Source organism: Trichosurus vulpecula, chromosome 6 (assembly GCF_011100635.1).
Source record: "Trichosurus vulpecula isolate mTriVul1 chromosome 6, mTriVul1.pri, whole genome shotgun sequence".
Lineage (NCBI taxonomy): Eukaryota > Metazoa > Chordata > Mammalia > Diprotodontia > Phalangeridae > Trichosurus > Trichosurus vulpecula.
The window spans coordinates 281,925,499-281,949,208 of NC_050578.1; the positions used below are offsets into that span (position 1 = coordinate 281,925,499).

Genomic DNA, 23,710 nt, shown 5'->3' on the forward strand with positions numbered 1-23,710 from the left:
CTGCATTTGTTGGCGGGAAGCCTATCCCAGGGGCCCGGAGGGACAGGGCTGAGTGGAAAAGACCTGATGATCTCTGTTGAGAGCCTTGGCCTCCTCCTCCAGGGAGCCCCCAGCCCTTGCCAGGGTCAGCTGGGCAGGACAAGACTCAGCTCTGTCTTCTGTGTGCTGACTCTAGACCCTTTCTCTGCATAGGCCTCAGTTTGTCCACTATAGAATGAGTGTGTGGGCCCAAGCTCTCTGACATTGCTCTTAGTGCTGGGACCCCAGAGGCACCAACCTCAAACAGCAACAGGCCCTAAGGACCCTGCTGGGGCAGACTGATTTAGAAAACCACATACTAACATTATCTGTATCCTACTGTATTTTTGTTTCTTTTGCTAAATATTTCCCAACCCCATTTTGGTCTGGTTGGGTGTTCCGGGCCACTGGAGGAGGGCTGGCTTGGAAGGGACCCCAGGGGGGCCTCGTTTGACAGATGAGCCAGTGGAGGCTCAGTAAGTGAGATGATCTGGGAGCAGGAGAAAGATTCTGATCCCAAGCCTGTTTTCTCTCCTTCCCATCACACTGCTCCCTATGTCTACAGGAACACCCCTCGCTCGGAACTTTCGAGTTCTAAGGACCCTCTCAGTTCTGACGCTCCATGTTCTAGGTCTCTCCCATGGCCGTGGATTGGCTGGAGCCCTAACCTGGGAGTCAGCTGACCTGGTGCCTGCTCCCTCCTGGGTGAGTTCCCCTCAGCAAATCCCTCCCTTTTCTGGGCCTCAATGTTCCTCCCCTGTAAAAGGAGGCCTTTGGCTTCTAATATTGGCCTTTTATGAAGGGGATTTGTTCTGTGAAGTTTGGATTCAATCAAAGGGCTGCACTTGAGAGCCTAGAGGGCCTCCCAGGTCCCTCCCAGCTCAGAGGACCTGTCTCCAGGCACAAAGCCTGGGGCCCAACCCGAAGCTGCTGGCCCAGTCCTTAGGCTGCCACTGACCACCCGCCCTGCTGCCCCAGCCAGCCTGAGTCAAGCAGAAGGGGTCCGGCCTTGTCCCTGAGCTGAGCCAAGCCTGAAGGCCCCGTGGCCCAGCACTGACCCCTCCCTGACATCTGCTCCTGAGCACCCCCCATAACAAATGACGCCACTTAATTCAGTCACTAGCTTTCCATTACACAGATATGAGGTAATGCCCTCCCCAACATCTGCATCTTAACCTAATTAAATCCTAATAGCCTTAATATATCAAGGAATCGGGTGTGATTAACAGCCCTCACCATCCATCCATCGCTTTGTCAGCTGCTACACATCATAAAGATGGCCCTGTGACCAAGCCCCCTAAGGGGGGGAGACCAAATTGTTGTTTGGGAAGAGACAGCCCGCACCCCGGGTGATGTGAGGGGGCTCAGCTGTGGCCAGGGAGGCCCAAGCCTCAGCAGCAAGGCTGAGGAGGGACATGAAGCAGTAGAAAGGAAGCAGGGTCTGTGCCTCAGAAGCAAGCCTCTTCGGGGCCCGCTGGGCTGGCCAGAAAGACGTCCTAGGGACACAGGGGTGACAGATGACATTAGAGGTCATCTCACCGGAGCCCCTCCTTTACAGATAGGGAAACTGAGGCCCCAGGAGAAGAAAGAAGAGTCTTGTCCGAGGGCTCATAGTGCTGAGGGATGTGGCTGAAATGGGAACCCACGTTCCCAACCCCCCAAACCAGGGCTCCTTGCATTGTGCCATACCGTCAAAGTCGAAAGAGGGACTCTCCCCAAGAGTGGCCGCCAGGTCCAGATCTCATCTCCTTGGCAGTAACTCATCCCCCCGAACAAAGGCTATGCAGCTTCCTCCATTATCCCCAGCCCTTGCCTGCTCCCAGCCCGAACTCGGCTTCCCATTCTAGAGAGGTATCGTAGGCACCCGGAAAAAATGTTCCCTCTTCACTGTGTTCCTTCACTCACTCATTCGTTGAACAAACGATGATCCCCAAACTCCAAATAAGCCCTGAGGGCACTTTATAAAGCAACTTCCTCACTTTCCAGAGGAAGTAAGGACCAGAGAGGGACAGAGACTTGTCCAAGGTCACACGGCCAGCCAGTGACCCCTAATGTAGGGGACGGCAGAGCAGAAGGAAGAGCCAAGGTTCTCCTCGCCTCTGGAGAGCTCACGAACTCCTCAAAGAGATGAGACGTGCGGGTAAGCCAAGGGAATATCTATCCCATCTGGCTAGCAAGTTAGCGCAGCACCGGGTCTGTGAGGGCTCAGGGGAAGAGGCTGAGCTCGTGTAATCACGGAAAGCCTCTGGGAGGAAGCTGGTCTTGAGCTGGGCCTCAGAGACAAAGAAGGACTGGGGCACGCCCCTCTGTAGCCTGTGCTCCCCTCCCCTCCACGTTCCTCATTTCACTGAGCCCTGCCCCAAGGCCACCAACTAGACTCTCCCACTTGGGGGCATCCTGTCTGCCCTGGCCCTGGTGGCTAATTCTCCCCGTGTGGCGCCTGCTTAGAAACTGAGCCCTCTGTTCAAAAGCAGCCTCCCTGGCTCCATGCTCCTGGGGCCCTAGTTCAGGGCCTGCCTCCGTACGTGGTTTGGGCAGGGAAAAATCAGTTGTGTTGGGCAGCAAGTCATGATCATGTCCAGAAAAAATAAAGAGAGACCTCCCTGCCCCACCAGCAAGAGCAGCCTGAGGCCAAAGACAAACAGCCCGTGCCTCTGTGGCCCCTGGCCACACGGGGAGGGGGTTCTGGGGCCTTTGGGAAGCGCCTCCTTGGGCCGCTGTTTATCCAGGAAACTGAGCCTCACTACCCAGCGGCGGGCACTGACTTCGTGGCCGGCCAGGGAACACGGGGCCTCCGGGCCAGCCGAGGCTTGGTGGGATGGAGGGTAGAGACCAGCTTGGAGCCAGGAATAATACCCCGGTTCAAATCACCCTTCTGACACTAACTAGCTGAGGTCCCAGGAGAGTGACCCATCCTCATGGTGTCTGCACAGGCAGTGCCTTAGGCTGATGGAACTGGCAAGGCTGGCTTTCATTGTTCTAGGGGCCTTCCCATCTCTGACCTTCTGGGTTCTTAGAACCCTCCCAGTTTCACTCTTCTGCCTGAGGCCCCTTCCAGAACTGGTGTCCTATCTTCTATGTTTTAAAACTTACCACCTCCGAAGCAATGGTCAGGAGATTTTCTGGCGTTGCCGCCAAACCCCAGTCCCGGAGTGCACCCAGTAGGCCAACAGGTCTGAGGTACCGTAAACATCTACCCCTTATTCAAGGAACCCTGATGAGCCCCCTTCCTGCTCATCCCAATGCAGGGTTATGCCTGAAGAGACCTGGAGAAGGAGGAGACATAAGCCTGGCCTATCCGGAGGTCAAGGTCATGGTTTGGTTGGGGATACAAGACTCACCCTGACAAAAAATGACAGATGGTCCAGAGCCATGATTTTAGGGCTTTCAGTAACATGGAAAGTCCAGGCCCGAGAACGGTTCCGTATTGGGATGGAAGATGGGAGCTCGGCTGGGGTGTATGTGAGTCCCCAGACAGACACGAGGCTGCCAGACGCACAAGGAGGAATCAGCCCTGCTCTGCTCGGCCCCAGAGGGTAGAACAGGGAGCCAGGGGAGGGAAGAGGAAGGGGGGAAGCCAAAGGGTCGGCTGAAGGCTGAATGGTGGGAAGACCTTCCTCACATTGAGAGATGTCCCCAAGTGGGAGGGGTTGCCTGGTGGGGACGGTGGGCTCTCCTTCCTTCACCCCCCTACTCTGCCCCAGGCTGGATGGCTACCAATGGGCTGTGGCGTGGAGAATCTCTGTTGGACCAGATGGCCTTGGCTATTCCTCTGAGCAGATTCTTTGAGATTCTCTGTGGATGTGAGTGTGTGTGTGTGTGTGTGCACCCCGGTGCACACACAAGTGCTATTTCTGGCTTTTCATGCGAAGACAAAGAAAACTGATCACCATGTCCCCAGAACCAAAGGGCAGGTGTCGAGACAGCACTGAGCAGCTCAGGGCAGGCCCCTGAGGTGTCCTGGGATTAAGAGAGCCCACAGGAGGAGGATGTGGCATTTGCCTCTCCCCCAGAGCACCCATGGCCACCCCAGGTTATCAATAAGACAAAGGCAGGGTAGGGCAGGGAGAGGTGCCTGGGTCTGCTGCATTGGCTGGGCTTGGCGCCGGCCCCATTTGTGCTGAGTGGGCACAACAGGGCCATTTCCCAGCTAATCTCTCAGTTTCCATGATGTTGCAGGGGGGGCGGAGAGGGAGGAGACGGAAGCCTGGGCCACACTGGGGGAGAAAGCATTCCATGGAAAATGGGTTTTTCATGCCTCAGAAGTCAAGCCAGCCAGCAGGAAAGGGTGTGTGCCTCACTGGGGAGGAAGCCAGGACACCTGCCTGGTACCCTCTTGCTCTGTGGAGCCCCACTCTGCCCATTTCCTGTAGGGCTTGGGATCCCACAAAGCATCCCTTCAGCTGGTTCTTTGAGGAACCTGCCCTACTGTCTGCTGCTTTCCTGATCTCCCTGGGGGATGCCCAGTCAAGGCTCCTCCCTCCCCCCTCCCCACCAGCTCAGTGCTGGCTCCAGGGGCCCTTGGAGCCTATGGAGTTGATTACAAAGAAGGGGAAAGCTCGCTGCCTTTTTTTGGCTCCCAGCTGCCTTTTCAATTTCAAAGTCTGCTGACACTGCAAACAGAATCCCCATGCTTGTATCCCCAAAGTAGGCTGAGCTGGTGGGACAAGGGGAGGGAGGGAGGAAGGGTGTGGGGAGGGATTCACGCTTCATTTGAACACAGGAGGACCACGGAGTCACCCAGCTCCTCATGCCACTGCTCAGGGCAGTGTGGCACAGAAGGAGGGTATCGGTAATGGGGGCGGGGCAGGGCGGATGGCTTCCACCATCCCACATTCTACCCTTCTGAGGGGCTCTTACTGCCAATGGCTCCTAATGCTTTCACTGCGCCGCTGAATAAAGCTGGCGGGGAATCCTTTGCACTGTGAGGAATACCTACACTCTGTGGGGCCAGCGTCCACTCTGGGTGTAGCTGGGTAATAAAGTGAGCACCGAATTTGGAGTGCAAGGACCAGTGTTCGAATCCTGACTTGCCTCCATGCTCCCCACGGGGCTTTGGGTAAGTCTCTTTCATCTGTGGGGCAGCAAGGGGGCGCAGTGGAGACAGCAGCCAGCCTGGACTCAGGAGGAAGGGAATTCAAATCCAGCCTCAAACACTCACTGGCTGGATGATCCTGAGCAAGTCTCTCACCCTGTTTGCCTCAGTTTCCTCATCTGTAAAGTGAGCTGGGGAAGGAAATGGCAAACTGCTCCAGCGTCTTTGCCAAGAAAACCCCGGAAGGGGTCACAGGGTCGAACATGACTGAAAAACAACTAAATAATGAACACTTTTCATCTGTGGGCCTCAGTTTCCCCCTCTGACCCTGACCCTCTCGGTCTTAGGAGGCTGGACTTCCTAATAAAGTTCAGACGGCATCTGCAGAATTTACTTAAAGAGCGCCTCCCCCGCTCCCCCCCTCCCCCACTGCTCTGAGATCTGCCCCTGGGATTAAGGGCAGAGCTAGGCGTGCTGGCAGTCAGCTGCATCCCCTCTAGAGCCCTGTGAGCTCCGGGGCCCGGCTTTTTTCTCCAGAGTCAGCAGGGCTCATGCTGGAGCTGTCTGTAGCCTTGATGGCTTCTGAGATAACTTGGGTCCTCTGTCTGTTCCTCCTCTGTCTCTACACCCTGAATGGGGGCCTGGGAAAGCTTTCCCAGGCTCTGCATGAGACGGGGCCACAGGCTGGGGGAGGGTTGTGTTGGTAACCAAAAATGGGTTCCTTAGCATTCAGTCAACAAGTGCCCTTGACTAGTTTGGCTTTTTCCCCTGAACTAACTGAATGCTGTTTGTATGTTGGATTGGAGTAAGCTTGTCGGCCCCTTCACCTTGCTTCCCTTGCTTAAGCAGACCGAAAGAACCCGTGCTTTCCCCGGCGTACCTTACACTCCCCCCCCCCCCCTGCAGAAGCCGGATGGTTAACAACAGCTTCCGTTGGAGCCAGAGGCTGCTACAGCTACAGCCAAAGCTGAAGCAGGAGCTGCCGGTAGCAGAGCTGACCTACGTGAGGATTGAGGAGTGCTGAACAAGGACTTGAGGCCAGTGGGTAATCTTTTTACCATAGAGAGGAAGCATGTATATGATTTTGCTTTACACCATCATGCTTCTCTGTGGCCTCCTGGTTACTCTTGTGAGGCGTACTTATTGGGCCTGGAAGCTTTTGATCAAAATATCAAAATGGGGATGCTGGTTTGTGGGTTGGTTACTGTGGAGCCTAAATATATGCTTTGATTCTTCTGCCTCCTACTTTGAAAATAACTTATATCCGGTGGTTCCGAACCTTTCAGACATATATATGATCCTCTTTGAAATTATAAACTCTGCCCTCATATTACAAAGGTGGCGAGGTGGGCACTGAAAGCTTTGTCTCTCTCAGGGCAGGGTAAGCTGCACTGGGCATTGACTGGCACTGCCAGGGAGGGGAGGAGAGGAAGCCGACTTGTTCTATGCCACTAAGGTAGGTGAGTTAGGCAGTACAAAGCTAAGAACTCTCTCCTAGAGTTCAGCCACTGGGCTTCACCTTTCATCTGTGCCTCTGCCTAGCTGTGTGACCCCAGGATAGTCAGCCAGCCTCTCTGGGCTCGTTCAGCTGCCTCCTCTGGAAAATGAGGGTTTGGCCTCGATGGTCTCTAAGGTCTCTTTCAGGCCCAACTCGATGGTCCTCTCACCCCAGAGGTCAGCCAGTCTCTGGCCTTTCCCCGCCAGGCATTGGGGCCACACCAGGACTGGAGGGACCAAGCGTGCTGGGCTTTCTGGCTCAGCCCAGGCACGGCAGGGGGGCAGAGGGGGCAGAGTCCTCCATCAGCACCGAGGCCCAGCTGCAGAACAATCTGTATCCCCAAGGCCGTGGGGTTCCCACAGAAACCAAGCCGAGGAGCAGCCACTGGCCAAACAGAGCTTGCTAGTTTTAGTCTGGGGCTCTGTAGATCGACTTTCTTTAGGCAGACGGAAGGCTTGGGTGAGATAACAGCCTTCTGTGACCACAAGAGCGGTCATTTCTCAGGCACAGAGTGGAGACGAGGTAAAGGGACTCAGTCCTGTCTGAGACTGCCCCACCCCCAGCCCACTCGCCCCAGAGAGGGATCACCTTGGTCCTGCCGGCCCAGGCCTGCCCATCCCACCACTGTGAACACCGGCTCTATTTCTGAAGATCTGGCGCCTCTTTGGAAAGGCCCCTGTCCCACTGGGCCCCAGGACACCTAGAGCTCACAAGGGCCACCTTCCCAAGGATGTGGAAGACATAGTCCTGAGCAGCCAGCCCCGCCCCCCCCCCAGGCTTTTTCAAAGACAAAAGCAAAGCCACTGGGGTGGGGGTGGAGGTGGAGGGTGGGGTAGTTCAGCTAGAGGAGCTGCTTGGGAATCGTTCCCATTGTGGCTTCTGCGGCCTTAGACTGGCCAAGGCAAGGTTCTCTAGCCAGAGTCTCCATCCCAGAGGAGCACATGTCAGCCAGCCAAGGCCACACTGAGCCTTAGTTTAGGTGCTGCTGTCTGGGGCCCAGTGGGTGAAAAGAGGTCTTGGAGATTCAGCCAGAGAGGTCATGGCAGAGTTTGGGACAAAAATGTAGAGGCCAGAACTAAATCCCGGTTTCCTGAAGCCCGGGGCAGTGGCTTCTGGTCCCCAGACGCCTTTGCAACGAGAGAACATGAGATACACAGAGGGGGAGAGAGAGAGAAAGAGACAGAGACACATAGAGAGACAGAGAAAGAGACACAGAGAGACAGAGAGAAGACAGAGAGAGAGAGAGGAAGAGAGGAAGAGAGACAGAGACACACACACAGAGACATAGAGAGAAAAAGAGAATCAGAGACACAGAGACAGAGAGAGACAGAGAGAAGGGATACACAGAGAGAGAGAGAGAGAGGAGGGAAAGAGAGAAGGAGAAGGAGGGGAAGGGGAAGAAGGAGGAGAAGGAGAAGAAGAAGGGAGGAAGGAGGCAGAATGAAGGAGCAAGACAGATCACACAAGAATGAGCAAGGGAAATCGTGACCACTGTGAGTCATGGTTAACACGCGTGTGTACTAGGAGGTTCTGGGAGGTAGCCGGGAGTGACCAGGACAGCGAACAAGGGGCCTGGCCTTCTATGTTCAGAGCCTTTCTGGAGTCTTGGGTTAGCTGTTCAGAAAAGGACCAATAAACCACAGACCAGATCATGCTACTCCTTTACTCAAGAACCTCTATGGACTCCTGAGGGCCTCTAGGACACTCATCAATTTGGTCTTCAAAGCCTTTCCCCATGTGGCTCCCCCGTCTCTCCGGGCTGATCTGCATGGCTCCTCCTCTCTGTTCCAGCCAGACTGGTTTTCTTGCTGCTCCCCAATTAGTACCCTGCATCTCTCTGACCTTGATCAGCCTGTGCTCCCCCTCCCCCTCTCTCTCTGATGCTGATTTGGGGAATCCTTCACTTTCAAGGCGCACCTCAAGTCCTATGTCCTGCACAAGGTCTTCCTGGATTCCTCCATTTGATGGTGTTTCTACCCACAACCAGAAATGACTTCATATTCACTTTGAATTCATTTTGTCTAGATTTTCCCCCTTATTCAGTTATTCAGTCGTGTCTGACTGGGGTTCTCTTGGCAGAGATCCTGGAGTGGTTTGCCATTTCCTTCTCCAGTTCATTTACAGATGAGGAAACTGAGGCCAGCAGGGTAAAGTGACTTGCCCAAGGTCACACAGCTAGGAAGTGTCTGAGGCCAGATTTGAAGTCACAAAAGTGTGTCTCCCTGACTCCATGCCTGTGTGCATGTTGTTTACCTCCAATGGCATGTAAGCACCTCAACAGCAGGGATTTTTTTTGCATTTTTATCTTCATATACCTCACACTTAGCACAGTGCCGAGCATAAAGTCATCACTTACACCATCTTTATTGAATTAATAAATGAATGAATGGCCAGCACTAAGTGTCTCTGACTGATTCATGACAGTAGCTTTGAAGTATGTTCTAGAAGAAACCCCTTGAAGCAGAAAGCTGAGAAACAAGTTTTACAACCAGCATCTTTGATAAAGGCCTCATTTCTAAAATATGCAGAGAACCGAGTTAAATTTATAAGAGTACAAATAATTCCTTAATTGAGAAATGGTCAAAGGATATGAACAGGAAGTTTTCAGATGAAGAAATCAAAGCTATCTGCAATCATATGAAAAAATGCTCTAAATAGCTATTGATTACAGAATTGCAAATTAATTCAAGTCTGAGGTACCACCTCACACTTATCACACTGGCTAACATGACAAAACAAGAAAATGATAAATGTTGGAGAAGATGTGGGAACATTGGAACACTACTGCATTGTTGGTGGAGTTGTGAACTGATCCTACCATGCTGGAGAGCAATTTGGAACTATGCCCAAAGGGTTATAAAACTGTGAATACCCTTTGATCCAGCAATACCACTACTAGGTCTGTCTCCCAAAGAGACATAAAAGTGGGAAAAGGACCCACATGTACAAAAACATCTATAGCAGCTCTTTTTGTGGTGGCAAAGAATCGGAAATTGTGGGGATGCCCATCAGTCTGGGGAATGACTGAACAAGCTGTGGTATAGGAATGTAATGGAATGCTAATGTGCCATAAGAAATGATGAGCAGGCAGATTTCAGAAAAGCCTGGAAAAGATTTAAATGAATTCATGCTGAGTAAGTGAGCAGAAGCAGGAGAACACTGTCCACAGAAACAGCAACATTGTGTCATGCCCGACTTTGACAGACTTAGCTCTTACCAGCAATGCAAGGATCTGAGACTAGTGATGAAAAATGTTATCCACACCCAGAGAAAGAGTTATGGAGTCTGAACGCAGATTGAGGCAGACTATTCTCTCTCTCTTTTTTTCTTTCTCACGGTTTTTCTTGGTTCTAATTCTTCTTTACAAATGTGAAGATAGGTTTAATAATATTGCACATGTGTCACCTATATCAGATTGCATACCTTCTTGGGGATAGGGGAGAAGAGGAAAGGGGGTAAAATTTAGAACTTGAAATCTTATAAAAGTGAATGTTGAAAACTAAAATAAATATATTTTTTTAAAAAAAGAGGGAATTGCAGGCAAAAAAAGAAGAACAAATCCCTTGACTCATCTCTGTGACCCACTAGTACAACCTATAAGGAGCTGACTTAATTGATATGAGGAAGTAGGTGAAGGACCAGACAGAGATTAAGAAGGCTGGACATCCAAGAGTACAATAAAGGAGGTCCTGTTTGGGGGCTAGCCAAGGAGATACAGGGGGTGGCCCTAGGAAAGCAAGAAACAAAGTCAGGTCTCCCAGACTCTTATGAGGCTGCTCCTTCCTTGAACCAATGGCTTTTTATGGTTCCACTGGATCATGGCCATCAGGTGATCCCATTGCCAAAGAGTTTCAGTGATTGTAGAAAGTTGTCCAATCCTTGCCAGGGACAGATGGATAAGGAGAATCTCATTCATAGAATGTCTGATCTGAAAAGTATCTATGAGAGCCCAGAGTCCCATATCCCTGGACAAGCTTCCACCCTAGTAAGAAATGTGGAAGAGACTTCCTGCCAAAGGCTGGCATTGCATCAATTTTGTGGTCTCCAGGTGGGCTGTCCTGACTGCTCATGGGGCTTCTGACTCCCTGCTCCCTCCAGACCATCAGGTCTGCCAGCCTACTCCTGAGCCTGGTCCCTAACCCTCACTTTCAGCCTTGCCTGGGCCCTTGCTCATCCTCTCTTCTCTTGACTTTCCCTTCTCTATTCACCATGGTCTTCCCTAGTTTGGAATGGACCATCTCTCATGGACTTAGAATCTTCTCTATATAACTTTAGTTGGTTGATTTGTTCATTTGTTCATTCTAATTCATTTAAGTAAATATTTATTATAAAAATAATTATTATGAAATGACAACATAGAAAGCACTTTGCAAACTTGGAAACAATGTATAAGTGCCAACTATTATTATTTATTAATATTAAATGCCTGCTATGCAAGGCACTGCTCCAGTCATGGGAGATGTGACAATGACAAAGAGAAACAACCTCTGATTGCAGAGAGGGTAGCACCCATGGGTTTAACTAGAATCTCTGTGCAGATGATTCCTTGATCAATCAGTCTATCTATCTATCTTTCTGTCTGTCTTTTTATCTGTCTATGGCAAGAAACAAAGAGAAGGAAAAACATAAGACAATACAGTAAATGGAAATAAACAATTAACAATCATTACTGTGAATGGGTTGATCTCACCCATAAAATGGAAGAAGGCAACAGAATGGATTAGGAATGCACTTGAAACAGAAAGATATACAAAGAGTAAAAATAAGAGGCTAGTCCATAATCTACCACACTTCAGTAAAAAAAAAGAGGCAGGAGTAGCAATCATGATCTCAAACAATGCAACAGTAAAAATAGACCTAATTAAATGAAATAAAAAGGGAAACTATGTTTTGCTGAAAGGTACCACAGACACCAAATTAATGTCAATACTAAAAATATATGTACCAAATGGTATAATATCTAAATTCTTACACAAAAGCTAAATGAGTTACGGGAAGAAATAGTAAAATAATAGAGTATCTCAATTTATCCCTATCAGACATAGATTAAGTCTAGCTAAGAATAAAAAAGAAGTAAAAAACCTTAATAGTATTTTAGGAAAAAGATGTGGTAGAACTCTGCAGAATATTGAATGGAAATAGAAAAGAGTACATCTATGTCTTAGCTATGCATGACACCTTCACAAAAAATTGTACTAGGACATAAAAACCTCACAAACAAATGCAGAAATACGATATGTATCTTTTGCCAACCAAAATGCAATAAAACCATGCTCACCCAAAGCCATTTGAAGCAAAGATTAAAAATTAAGTGGAAACTAAATAACTTAATCCTGGAGAATGTGTGGGTCAAAGAACAAATCAGAAACAATTTCTTTAAATATAATGACAACAGTGAGACAACATGGCAAATTTTCTGGTATGCTGCCAAAATGGTACTTAGGGAAAAATTCATATCTCTGGCCACTATCATCAATACAGGAAAGAGCAGATTAATAAACTGGGCTTACAACTAAAAAATCCTAAAAAGCTAACAAATTAAAAAACTTCAAATAAACACCAAAAGAGAAAGCCTAAAGATCAAAGGATAGATTAATGAAATTCAAAGAAAAAACCCATTGAATTAATAAATTCAGATTTTTTGGGAAAAAAGATAAGCCATTAGCTAATTTAGTTTTTTTTTTAAAGAAAGAAGAAAACAATTATTAGTAAATAAAAAGATAAATTCCCAGGAACAGATGTAATGATACAAGTAAACTGTGTCAAACATCTAAAGGACAATACTACACAATACAACATAAATGATAATTCTATGTAAACCATTTGAAAAAGTTAGGGGAAAAAAGGTTTGCTACCAAATTTCTTCTATGACACAAATATGGCCTTGCTACGTAAACCAGGGAGAGTAAAAATAGAGAAATAAAACTATAGCCCAATGTCCATAATGAATATTGAAGAAAAAAATTTTAAATATTAGAAGGGAGACAATGGCAACATATCACAAAGATAATACACTATGACCAGGATGGATTTATTTTAGTAGAAATGGCCAAATGACCAGGAATGAAGTTATTATTCGATACTGAGAAAACTAAAAAGGTCATTGATCATATTAGTAACAAAAATCATAAAAATAATATTTTCTAGTTACAGATGCAGAAAATGCTTTTGACAAGATACAACACCCATTTCCTATAAAAACACTAGCATAGGAATAAATGAGGCTTTCCTTAATATGATATAGTATCTATCTAAAAGCAAGAACCATCCATAATCTGTAATGATGATAAACTTAAAGCTGTTCCACTAAGATTATGGATAAAGCAAAGGTGTCCATTATCAACATTACTATTATACGTAGTACGAAAATGCTGGCTGTGGCAGTAAGACAAGAAAAGGAAACTGAAAGAATATATACATAGATGAAGAGGAAGCAAAATGATCACTTTTGCAGATGATATGATGATTTATTTAGGAAATCCTAGTGAAATAAATAAAGAGCTAATTGAGGCAATTAACAACTTCAACCAAGTTGCAGAATATAAACTACACTGATATGTATCATCTGCATTTCTGTCTATTATCAACAAAATATAGCAGGAAAAGATAGAGAAATTCCATTTAGAATAACTACAGAACATCTAAAAGATTTGGAAGCAGGTTTACCCATCAAGACATACACAGGAACCATGTAAACACAATTACAAACCACTTCATACAAATAAAGATGGATCTGAATCATTAGAGAAAAAGTAATTGTTCATCAGTGGTCCAAGACAATACCATAAAAATGAGAATGCCACCTAAATTATTTTGCTTATTCAGTGACATACCAATCAAACTACCAAAGAATTGCTTTATAGAGCTAGAAAAAAATAACAGAAAATTCATGCGGATGAACAAGAATATGAAGGAAATTAGTTTTAGAAAGTTGAAAGGAAGGGGGCCTAGCAGTACCAGCTCTCCAACCATACTACAAAGCGATACTTGTCAAAATATATTAGGTAAGAAACAGGGGGATTGATCAACAGATTAGGTACACAACACACAGAAGCAAATGAATACAATAGACTAGCATGGGATAAACCTGAACATTCCAGTTACGGGGCAAGAGCTCACTATTTCACAAAAACTACTGGGAAAACCAGAAAGCTGACTGGCGGAAAGTAGGTACAGACCAACAACTCACACCATCAACCAGGAGAAGCTCCAAATGGGGACAGGATTTAGACATAAAGGGCAATATCATAAACAAATTAGGGGAGCATGGAAGAAATTTCCTATGAGATCTGTGAATGAGGGGAAAGTTCATGACTAAAGAGACAGAGAGCCTCACAGGGTATAAAACAAAAAATTTGCATTATATAAAATTTAAAATTTTTTTGCACAAATAAAATCAATGATTCTGAAATTAGAAGAGAATCAGAAATTTGGGGGGAAAATATCTTTGTAGCAAGTTTCTCTGAGAAAGGTCTCATTTCCTGTATAGGGAACTGATTAGAATTTATAAGAATAAGAGCCATTACCCAGTTGATAAATGATCAAAGAATATGAATAGGTAATTTTCAGAAAAAGAAATCTAATTTATCAATAGCCATACTTAAAAATGTTGGAAATCACTAATAATTAGAGAAATGCAAATTAAAACAAATCAAGGCACTACCTCACACTATCAGATACATAAAGTTGACCTCCCCAAAAAAGAAAGAAAATGACATACTAGAGGAAATGTGGGGGGAAAGCCACACTAATGCAGCGTTGGTGGAGCTGTGAACTGGTCCAGCCATTCTAGACAATAATTTGGAACTATGCCTCAAAAACTATTAAACTGTGCCTGCCCTTTGATCCAGTGATACCACTACTAAATCTAAATTCCCAAAGAGACCAAAGAAAGAGGTAAAAGGTCCACATGTACAAAAAATATTTATAATAGCTCTTTTTGTGGTGGCAAAGAAACCTAGGGGATGTCCACCAATTGAGGAATGACTGAATAAGTTATGATGGATGAATGTGATGGAACACTATTGTGCTGTAAGAAATGATAAAGGGAAGGTTTCAGAGAAGCCTGGGAAGACCAGTAGAACTGATGCAGAGTGAAGGGAGAAGAACCAGGAGACAATTGATACAATAAAAATGATATTGAAGAGACAAATAACTTTGAACGACTTGGGAACTCTGACCAACACGATGACCAATCACAAATCATGAAACATGCTATACACCTCTGGCTATAGCAGCTTGGGCTGCAGACTAAGGCATATATCCTTTTGTACATCATTAATGAAGTGATTACATGCCCCCAGGACAGGGCAATGGCCTGCCCTTTATCAGACCAGGCACAGGGCTAGGCTGCAGACACATATCCAGGCTTAACCATGGTCCTTCTGGGCTTTGATAGCACGGAATTGTCATTACATCTGGAGAGATGCTATTGGTCAGAGCTGACTGTGCTCCTGAGGTGATGGCCTTGTACCCATTATTGTAAAGATTAGATACCTAATCAATGCTCAGGTGCCTGAGGGTGGGGGTATGGGAGAACAGGAGCTCTTTAAAAAAAGCCACAAGGATCCTCTACATCCATTTAGCACAATCCAAGCCAACTATGCAATCACTGAGATGGGATGAGCGGCTTCATTAATTCTAGATCCAAAGGGTGGCACTGAGTCCTCAGAGTCATTGTGATCAGCCCTGTGTCTGTGGATCCCTGCTGCCCTCTGCCCTTCAGGCTATCAGCCACAGGCCAGACACACACACACACACACACACACAGACAGACACACACAGACAGACACAGACAGACAGACAGACAGACAGACAGACACACACACACACACACACACACACACACACACACCCCTGCCCTGCCTTTTGCCCACAGACAGACACTGTCCCACTCCAGATGACAACCAGGCCAAGCAGGATAGAGCATACTTTGAATATCAGAAATTTTCCTTTATAACTATCCCTGGAAAATTCAGACACAGCCTTAGCCTGTCCTAGCGTGCTAAAAGATGGCTCTGGAAGAAATGCCCACTGCCTCAGCTGCCTCGTACCTTGCCATGAACCAGGGATAGTGGTGCTGTGACCCCTGGCTGCTTGCCACTTGCAAGGAAAGGTTCCATTGGTCACAAATAAAAATCAGGAGAGCTCTTGTCCCAGGCGAGGGAGTGAGATACCATGGGCGGGGGTCCAAAGGAAGGCTTGGGGCAGTAATGGGGAGGGGCACTCAAGGTATACAGCCCCTCAGCTAGGATGAGGGATGCAGGCAGATCACCCAGACACATCATTTATATTATGTAGAAATATGTCAGGTGGGATCTCAAGACAATCTGGGGAGCTTGCTCTCTCACCGTGCTGGAAAATAGCCACAACAAGAAGATGGGAAACCTCAATTCTCTTGCAGTGTTCAAGCTGAGAAGCAAGGTCCTCCCTGCTTCTGGAGAGCCTGCACTTGGCACACAGGCAACGGAAAACCAACTGAGACAATAGGAGACACTGAGCCTTGGCTCCTACCTTGTCTTCCACTCTGTTCAGTCGGGCTCCAATCGTGTTATTCCCTCGGTCTTTATTCTTCTCTGGAGAAGAAACAGACATGATGATCTGGGTGAACAACAGACTCAGATTCAAGCACAGTTAGGCACTGAATTGGTGCCCCCTGGGGATAATAAGGAGCTCTAGGAAGCTCTTCTACAGCCCTTAGGCAACTTTTCCCTCCACGGACCTCAGTTTCCCAATTTGTAGAACAATGGGGTCAATCTAGATGTTCTCTAAGATTCTCCAAGAGCCTCTGGTGGAACTAGTGGAACTAGCCTCTGGGACACTAGTCATTAAAGTCCATGAGTTTTTGCTCCTCTTTTAAACTCCCCCATATACAATGAGACTCAGAGAAACAATGTTACCATTTAAAAGTAATTCTGTTTCTCCATGATTCATGGTCTATTTTCTTTGCAAGGATCTCTCTATCAAACACATTTACTTCCCTACGATTTCTTCTATGCCCAGACACCACATTGTATTCCTAGAAAACCAGGACTAAATAAAAATTTAGTAACTGGATCTTATTCCAAAGAGGCTAGGGGAGGCTCACTATCTAAAATTGGGTCCTTAATCTTTCGTGACCTTCTTGGCAGCCTGGTGAAACCTATGGACCCTTTCTCAGAAGAGTGTTTTTAACTTACTGTATAAAATGAAATCATTACAACAAAAAGCAAAACAAAAACAACCGAATTTGCTGACCACAGATTAAGAACTTCTGATTTAAAGGAACTCCATAATGAAACCTTTCTTTTGTAAAATGATTATCCCTCCCGTCTAATTTGTCTTTTATTTAAAGCTTGAGTTTGCTTGTGCTTAAATAGACATCCTCCTTTATGGGTCTCCCTTTTCATTTTCTGCACAGTTTCATGGGATATGGCTGCATTTGAGAAAGTGCTCCCCCTACTAGAATGCCCCCCCCAAGATCACAGCCACACCCATGGCTCAGCTAGACTTCACGGTCTCCAATTTTCTGGGTGGGTAGGAAGTACAGAACTTTACCTGAGACAGAGATGAAGAGGGAAGGCTTCCCTATTGACTGGTCCAGCCTGTAAAGAAAAAGACAGTCTGAGTCACCCCAAGGGTCAATGCTGAGCCCAGGGCAGGATACTCATTTGAAATGCTCAGAAACTTCCAAAGTGCTGACATCATTCCCTGAAATAAAGCATCTGAATACTCCTCTATTGGGACCCGAGCATTTGGGGGACTCTCAGAAGTGGACTCTGGATCTGGGCCTGTAGGAGATCCCAGACATCAGGCCCAGTTAGAGAAAAGTGCCATGAGTCTCCAAGAAGCAAGTCAAAAAGAGAAGCTCTTGTAGCCTCCACCAACGGGAGGCTCAGCCTGGAGTCTGAACTTCAGAGTCCCTTTCTGGTGCCCAGCACTGGCCCCTTCCTAGCCTGACTCTCAAAGGAGGCTCTGGTCCCAGTATAGACTGAGTCTAATGCAGGTACAGCCTTAAAAACCTCTCTGATTACAACGCACACCCAGGTTTGACACTGACCAAGTTTGGGAGAAAGGTGTCCTCCATTTGGGCCAATGCAGGGTGAACCTTGCTTTTGAGAGGACTGACACCCAGTTCCCAGGTTAGTATTCTTGTTTGGGCAGCTGGAGAGATGCCATTGGAGATAATGAGGAGCTCTGGGTAATGGTGCCCAGTAGGCGGTCAAGGCTTGTCTTGGGAGTGGTTCTTTAACCTTTTCACCAATGAGCCCTGGCCTCACTGCTGCTGATGGCTTTGTCCTGTCTGCCTGCTTTATTCGGTGCTTCAGAATTTGGGAGCAGTTGGATATCTGGCAGTCTATAGCCTTGTCCTCCACCCAGCTGCCATATCTCTGCTAACATGTCCCCAACTAGGAAAGGACTGATCAATAAATGTGTGGCAGGAGAAGGCACAACGAGGTTAGATTTTGTAGGAAAGTTTCCCTCTTGGGAGAGAGCAGCTTCCCTGCCCCGCATCAACATTGCTGTGTCACTGAACGAGCATTCAATGTTGGATCAATAAACATTTATTAGGTGTCTACTATATGTCAGGCATTTTGCTAAACACTGGGGATACACAAAGAGGTAAAAAACAGTCCTTTCCCTCAAGGAGCTCACAATCTAACGTGGGAGACATGGTTAGGGATTAGGAAGCCAAATATGTCCAGTGGCTTCCCTCAAGAGCTCAGACTGAATGGGGGCCCAGAGCTAAGCAGTGTGCAGAGACCATGAGTGAGTGTGCTCTCATGTGTATGGTGGAAGGGCCCATCTGGGCAACAGGAGTCCCTGCTCCCATAGCTCTGAAACATGCACCCAAGACAGATTTGTTTTCTCCTCTGCTTTGAACAAACCCTAGCAAAGTCCAGGTACTTCTGCATCTGAGTAGAGTCCATGTGGTCCTGGAGGACAGGCTGGGGACAGAAGACAGGCTGGAGGAGCTGATTCAAGGGGCATAGGCATGGTGCTGTGTGAGTTCCAGGAGGCAGGGACTGGCTCATTTTTGTCTTTGTGTCCCCTACACCCAACACTGTGGCTGGAACATAGGAAGCATTTGATACATTTGTTGAATGAATGGGTAAATGGGTGGATGGATGGATGGATGGATCAGCCCTAGCTGCCTCAGAACTCTCATGGGTGAGGAGAGGCTGGGCAGGGGGGCCACTCTGGGTTAACTGGCACTAGGCCTGGGTAGAAGGATAAGTTCAGCTGGACAGTAGACCCTGTGTGGATTATGGGTGGGGCTATTGGGGAGCAGGGGAAGGGGTAGCCTCAGCCACCAATATTGCCTAGAGACCTTGACCTGTGTAAGGGGAAGATGAGATGGTTAACCTCTTAAGGGAAAGTCAGGGCCAGGAGGCCATTGCTTCAGACCCTTTGACCAGCGGCCCACAGTGGTGGCATGGGTGGAGGTGAGCTTGCTGTGGAATATACAGCACCCTGGGCCTGGATCCAAGGCAGGTATCAGGATCTTGGCCAGGTAGAGACCCCCAGCCAAGGTTCTAGAACGATGCTGAGCCCATTCCCACAGCCTGGCTGCAGGTAGCTGGGCAAGGGGGCAGTCTCCCCAGGTTCCTGCTGCCCCCAGGAGTAACCAGGCCCAGCCCAAGGTCCTGCTGTGCTGGGCACTGGTGCCACTTGGCTGGGTACCTTCTCTGGAGTTCCTTGATTCGCACCATCAGGTTGAGATGACCTTGAGAGTACTGCTCAATGACATCACGGACATCATAAGGCTTCCTGGCTTGCTGTAGAACAATAGGGAGGAAGAATGGATGAGATGATTGAGCCGGGTGCCCCACTATCTTTGTGACAAGTCAGCCTATTGGCTGTGTGTCTGTGTGTCTGTCTGTGGACCTCTGCTGGTGTGTGGCTATGTGTGTGTGCACCCACCTGTGTGAGTGCATATGGCTGGGTGTGTGTGCACTCACCTGTGTGACTGTGTGTGGCTGTGTGTGTGTGTTTGTGGCTATGTGTGTGTGCACTCACCTGTGTGAGTGTGTGTGGTTGTGTGTGTATGTGTGACTGTGGCTGTATGTGTGCCCACCTGTATGAGTGTATGTGTCTGGGTGTGTGCGCCCACCTGTGCTAGTGTGTGACTATGTGTGTGTGCACCCGCCTGCCCCATGCTCGCTGACCCTGCCACTGCCAGACTTGGGGCCAGGCCTCTTGAGAGCCCCACTTTCCTGGGAAGCCTTCCCTTCCTGTGCTCCTGAGCAGAGCAGCCCCAGAGACTGGGCTTCGGCATGAGGAGCCAGGAGGTCCTGGGTTCAGCTCCCACCTCCAGCCCTTTCTAACTGTGTGATCCTGGCCTAATCACTTCCCTCCCTTGACTTTAGTTTCCTCCATACAGCAGGGGTAACAACTGCTCCAGGGATGCCCTGAGACTCCAGTGAGATGGGCAGAGAGTCCAGACAGACACAGGCTCAGGCGGGCATGAGCTGGCATGGACCCTCCTCTAGTTTTATGTCCAGTGCCCCCCACCCCCACCTCCCAGTGGGCTCTGTGTAGGCTGGGGCTGAGCCTCACTCCTGTCTGAATGGCCAAAGTGCCCAGCGCAGGGCTTGGCCTGGCCCTGTCTTGCTGCAGGAGGGAGCGGTCCTGGGCCAGAGCCACCAAAGGCCCGAGGCCCTTCCAGAGGAATCACAACCCACTTTGGGCTGGTGCCTTTTAAAATCCCCCTCCCCCATATGAAAGGCAGCAGATGCTGGCAGCCCTCAGAGCAGGCATAAATGGGGTAACTGAGGCACCCAGCAGGAAGGGACTTGCTGAGGTTCCCACAGCCAGGCTGCTGAGCTGGACAGCCTCTGATAAGCACTATAAGGTGAGAGATAAAGATGGCAGACATCTCCCCAAGGTGGGGAGAGAAAGAGAGAGAGAGAGACAGAGAGAAAGACAGAGAGACAAACAGAGAAACAGATATATATATACACATACATACAGAGAGAGAGAGAGAGAGAGAGAGAGAAGAGAGAAAGAGACGGTGGGGGGAGAGGAGAGAGGAAAGAGGGACTCAGAGACAGAGAGAGAGGCAGAGACAGGAGATGAGACAGAGATGGGGGGGAGAGGACAGAGGAAAGAGGACACAGAGACTCAGAGACAGAGAGACAGTGACAGACAAAGACAGACACAGAGAGTCAGAGAGAATCAGAGAGAGACAGACAGACAGAGAGACAGATACAGAGAGAGACAGAGTCAGAGACAGAGACAAAGAGACACACAGAGACAGAGAGAGACAGAGACAGAGACAGAGAGAGACAGAGACAGAGACAGAGATACAGCAACAGAGAGCAAGGGAGCATGTGCAGAGAGGTGTGAGCATGGGGCATCCTGGGAAATTTTGGGGAGTTGTTGCCAGTCAAAGCAGGCAGAGGAACACAAGCATCCCTGGAGAAAGCCCCCAGCAGCCTGGCAGCTCCCTCTTGGAGTCCCTGCCAGCTTGCTGGGCCTCCCCCAGGCCTGGGACGGGGAATACTTTCGCTGCAGAGGCACCACAGCAGGCAGATGGGGATCTCGGTTTCTTTCCAGGCCTCATCAGATGCTTCCTGAGATAATGACATCCCCTCCAGCAGACCCCTAAAACGCAAGCCAAGTTCAAGGCCACAAGCCCCCAGACAGAACTTCTCTGGTCTTCCAGGATGGGTATCATCCATAAAGGAAGGTGGCAGAAAAGGCCTGAGTGCACGGACCTTCGGTGGGAGCCTTGGCTGGCCTTCTTCATTGGACGGGGGAAACTGAGGCAAGCAAAAGGAAGGGACTGTTCCAAGGTTGTGTTTACGTGAAGCAGGCGGAGATGAGGATCGTGCTCTGATTTCCTCGTCAGAGGACTGGGAAGAGCCTGTAGAAATGATCAAATCCGACCCTCCTTTTACACCAGAGAAACTGAGTCTCAGAAAAAGGGATTTGGCTTGCTTAAGGTCACAAGTGCTGTAGGAGCAGAAGGCCTGTCTTGGGTCTCAACTCTCATCCCTGGATCCCTGGGCTAAGACACACCGCCCACCCTTTGCAGTCTCAGTTTCCTCATCTGTAAAACGGGACCAAGGATGCCCTCCTTCCCAAGGCAGTTTTGAGGACACCTCCGAGGGCAAGACAAGGGATGGCAGGAGGGCAGCCCAGGCTTCCAGGTTCCCAGGCCAGAGCCCTTCCCGCTCCATCTTGCTGCCTGACTCCTGGAGCCCCTGCCCACCTCCCTTGGTCCTTTCCTAATCAAGCAAGATGTTAGTCAGTGGTAGGCAGCCCTGAGGGAGGAGTCCGAGGCACCATGGGACCTCAGGTGGTTCCTCCCTCCCTGGGCCCCAGTCAGTCTCCACCTTGGTAGAGTGGGTACTTGGCTTCCACCTCTCTAAGCTATGCATTCCTCCAGCCTCTCAATGCCTGGGTCCTGGCTTGAGTCACTTTACCCAGTCCCAGGGCAGGACCTCAAAATTCTGTTTTCTCTCTAGGCCTGGGAAATAGGGGGCTTCCTTCCAGTGAAAGGGAATGTGTGGTGGAGTGGGGACTTGCTCCATTTGGGCCAGAAGGAGTCATCCAGATTGGGGAATAAGGAGGCAGGGGCTGGCCTCCTCCCTACCATCTGGGCAAGGCCTTGCACACTGGCCCTGGGCCCCGAGACAAGGCACTCAGCCTCCTTGTCTTCTCATCTGTCCAGAGAGCGGCCTACATTCTGTAGTCCCGGGGGCTGGCCATCGAAGCTCCCTGTGGCTCCTCCCTGGCGGGAGACGTCCCTGCATATTCCTGAGCATTCTGGGGAAGTCTAGAAAGTGGCTGGGGCTGGAACTCCCAACAGGGTTGGACGTCAGTGACGGTCGTTCCTCCAGCAACAGCAGAGACTCCAAGAAGTCCAATACTGGACAGAAAAGAAAACCGAGGAAGCCCAGGGATGGCGGGAAGGGTCCAAGGTCACACATGGAGAACTGGAACCCAGAGGCTCTGCCCCAAATCCCTTGCTCTGTCCGTCACAGGCTGCCCTCTAATTCTCCGAAGACGTAGGAAGACAAGAGGAGGAGTAGGAAGCCGGGAATGCCACCGATCCACTAAACCTCGTCCTCAGGCGCTGTTTCTGCCATGGGGCAGTGCGTTAGAACGGGCAGCACCGCAGGCTGCAGCCTCTCATTAGCTGTGTAGGCATAAAAAGTTCTTTCTTTGCTGGAGCCTCGGTTTCCTCATCTGTAACATGGGGGTGTCAGGCCTTGTCCCAGCCCGGTCCTTGCTTCCTCCCTGGCGAGCTGGAGGCCCTGTTAACGGGCTTTGTGGACTGCAGCTCGCTGCTGCCCACCCTCCGGGAGACTGGCAAAGCCCCCAGCCCGGAATTGACGAAGACACCGGAGAAGGCTGGCCGTTCCGGGAGCGGAGGCAGACAGCAGGGGCCCAGGGTCACGTCCATTAGCAGAAAAATAATTTTGTAAATGAGGCGCCTGGACTCCTCCCAGCGGGCCGCCTCGGGGGCGCTGTCCCGCAGTCTGCCCCCCAGCCCAAGTCGGCCGGCAGCGCTCCTTCCCCAAACATAGAAGGGGGCAACCTAGTGGCCCAAGGAATGAACCCAGGGGCTCCCTTTGTAGGGGCGGAGGGAACCCCCTCCCCCCGTAGACCTGAGCAAGCTGCCGGAAAGGAGCAGAGGAGGGGGAGGGGGCAGAGGAGGGGGAGGGGCAGAGGGGGAGGGGCAGAGGGGGGAGGGTGCAGAGGAGGGGGAGGGGCAGAGGAGGGGGAGGGACAGAGGAGGGGGAAGGGCAGGGGGAGGGAGAGGGGAGAGGGAGGGAGGGAACGGGAGGGAGGGGGCAGAGGAGGGGGAGGGGCAGAGGAGGGGGAGGGGCAGAGCGGGAGGGGGCAGAGGAGGGGGAGGGGCAGGGGGAGGGGTAAGGGCAGGGGGAGGGAGGGGACAGAGGAGGGGGAGGGGCAGAGGAGGGGGAGGGGCAGAGGAGGGGGAAGGGCAGGGGGAGGGAGAGGGGAGGGGCAGAGGGGGGCCCCACCCACCCCATGCCCCCAAGCCCCACTCACCTGGAATTTCTTCTTGGCCACAAAATACTGCATACGCCGGAGAACCTTAATGGTGGCCCGGTGATGCTCCCGAAGCCTGAGGAGGAGGGAAGGAAAGCTCTGTGAGGCTAGTGAAGGAGAAAGTGCCCCACCTCCTATAAGGGGCGGGGGTGGGG

General features: G+C 49.6%; 1 protein-coding gene across 1 annotated transcript in view; it reads right to left on the reverse strand.

Moving 5' to 3' along the window:
• KCNQ1 (potassium voltage-gated channel subfamily Q member 1) overlaps positions 1-23,710 on the reverse strand; it is a 275,625-nt gene that overhangs the window by 24,684 nt on the left and 227,231 nt on the right. The window contains exons 12-15 of the mRNA XM_036765323.1: positions 23,556-23,631; positions 19,215-19,309; positions 17,088-17,134; positions 16,065-16,126 (exon numbers count right to left, since the gene is read on the reverse strand). Of these exons, the coding sequence (XP_036621218.1) occupies positions 16,065-16,126; positions 17,088-17,134; positions 19,215-19,309; positions 23,556-23,631 (280 nt within the window). The remainder of the gene's footprint in view (positions 1-16,064; positions 16,127-17,087; positions 17,135-19,214; positions 19,310-23,555; positions 23,632-23,710) is intronic.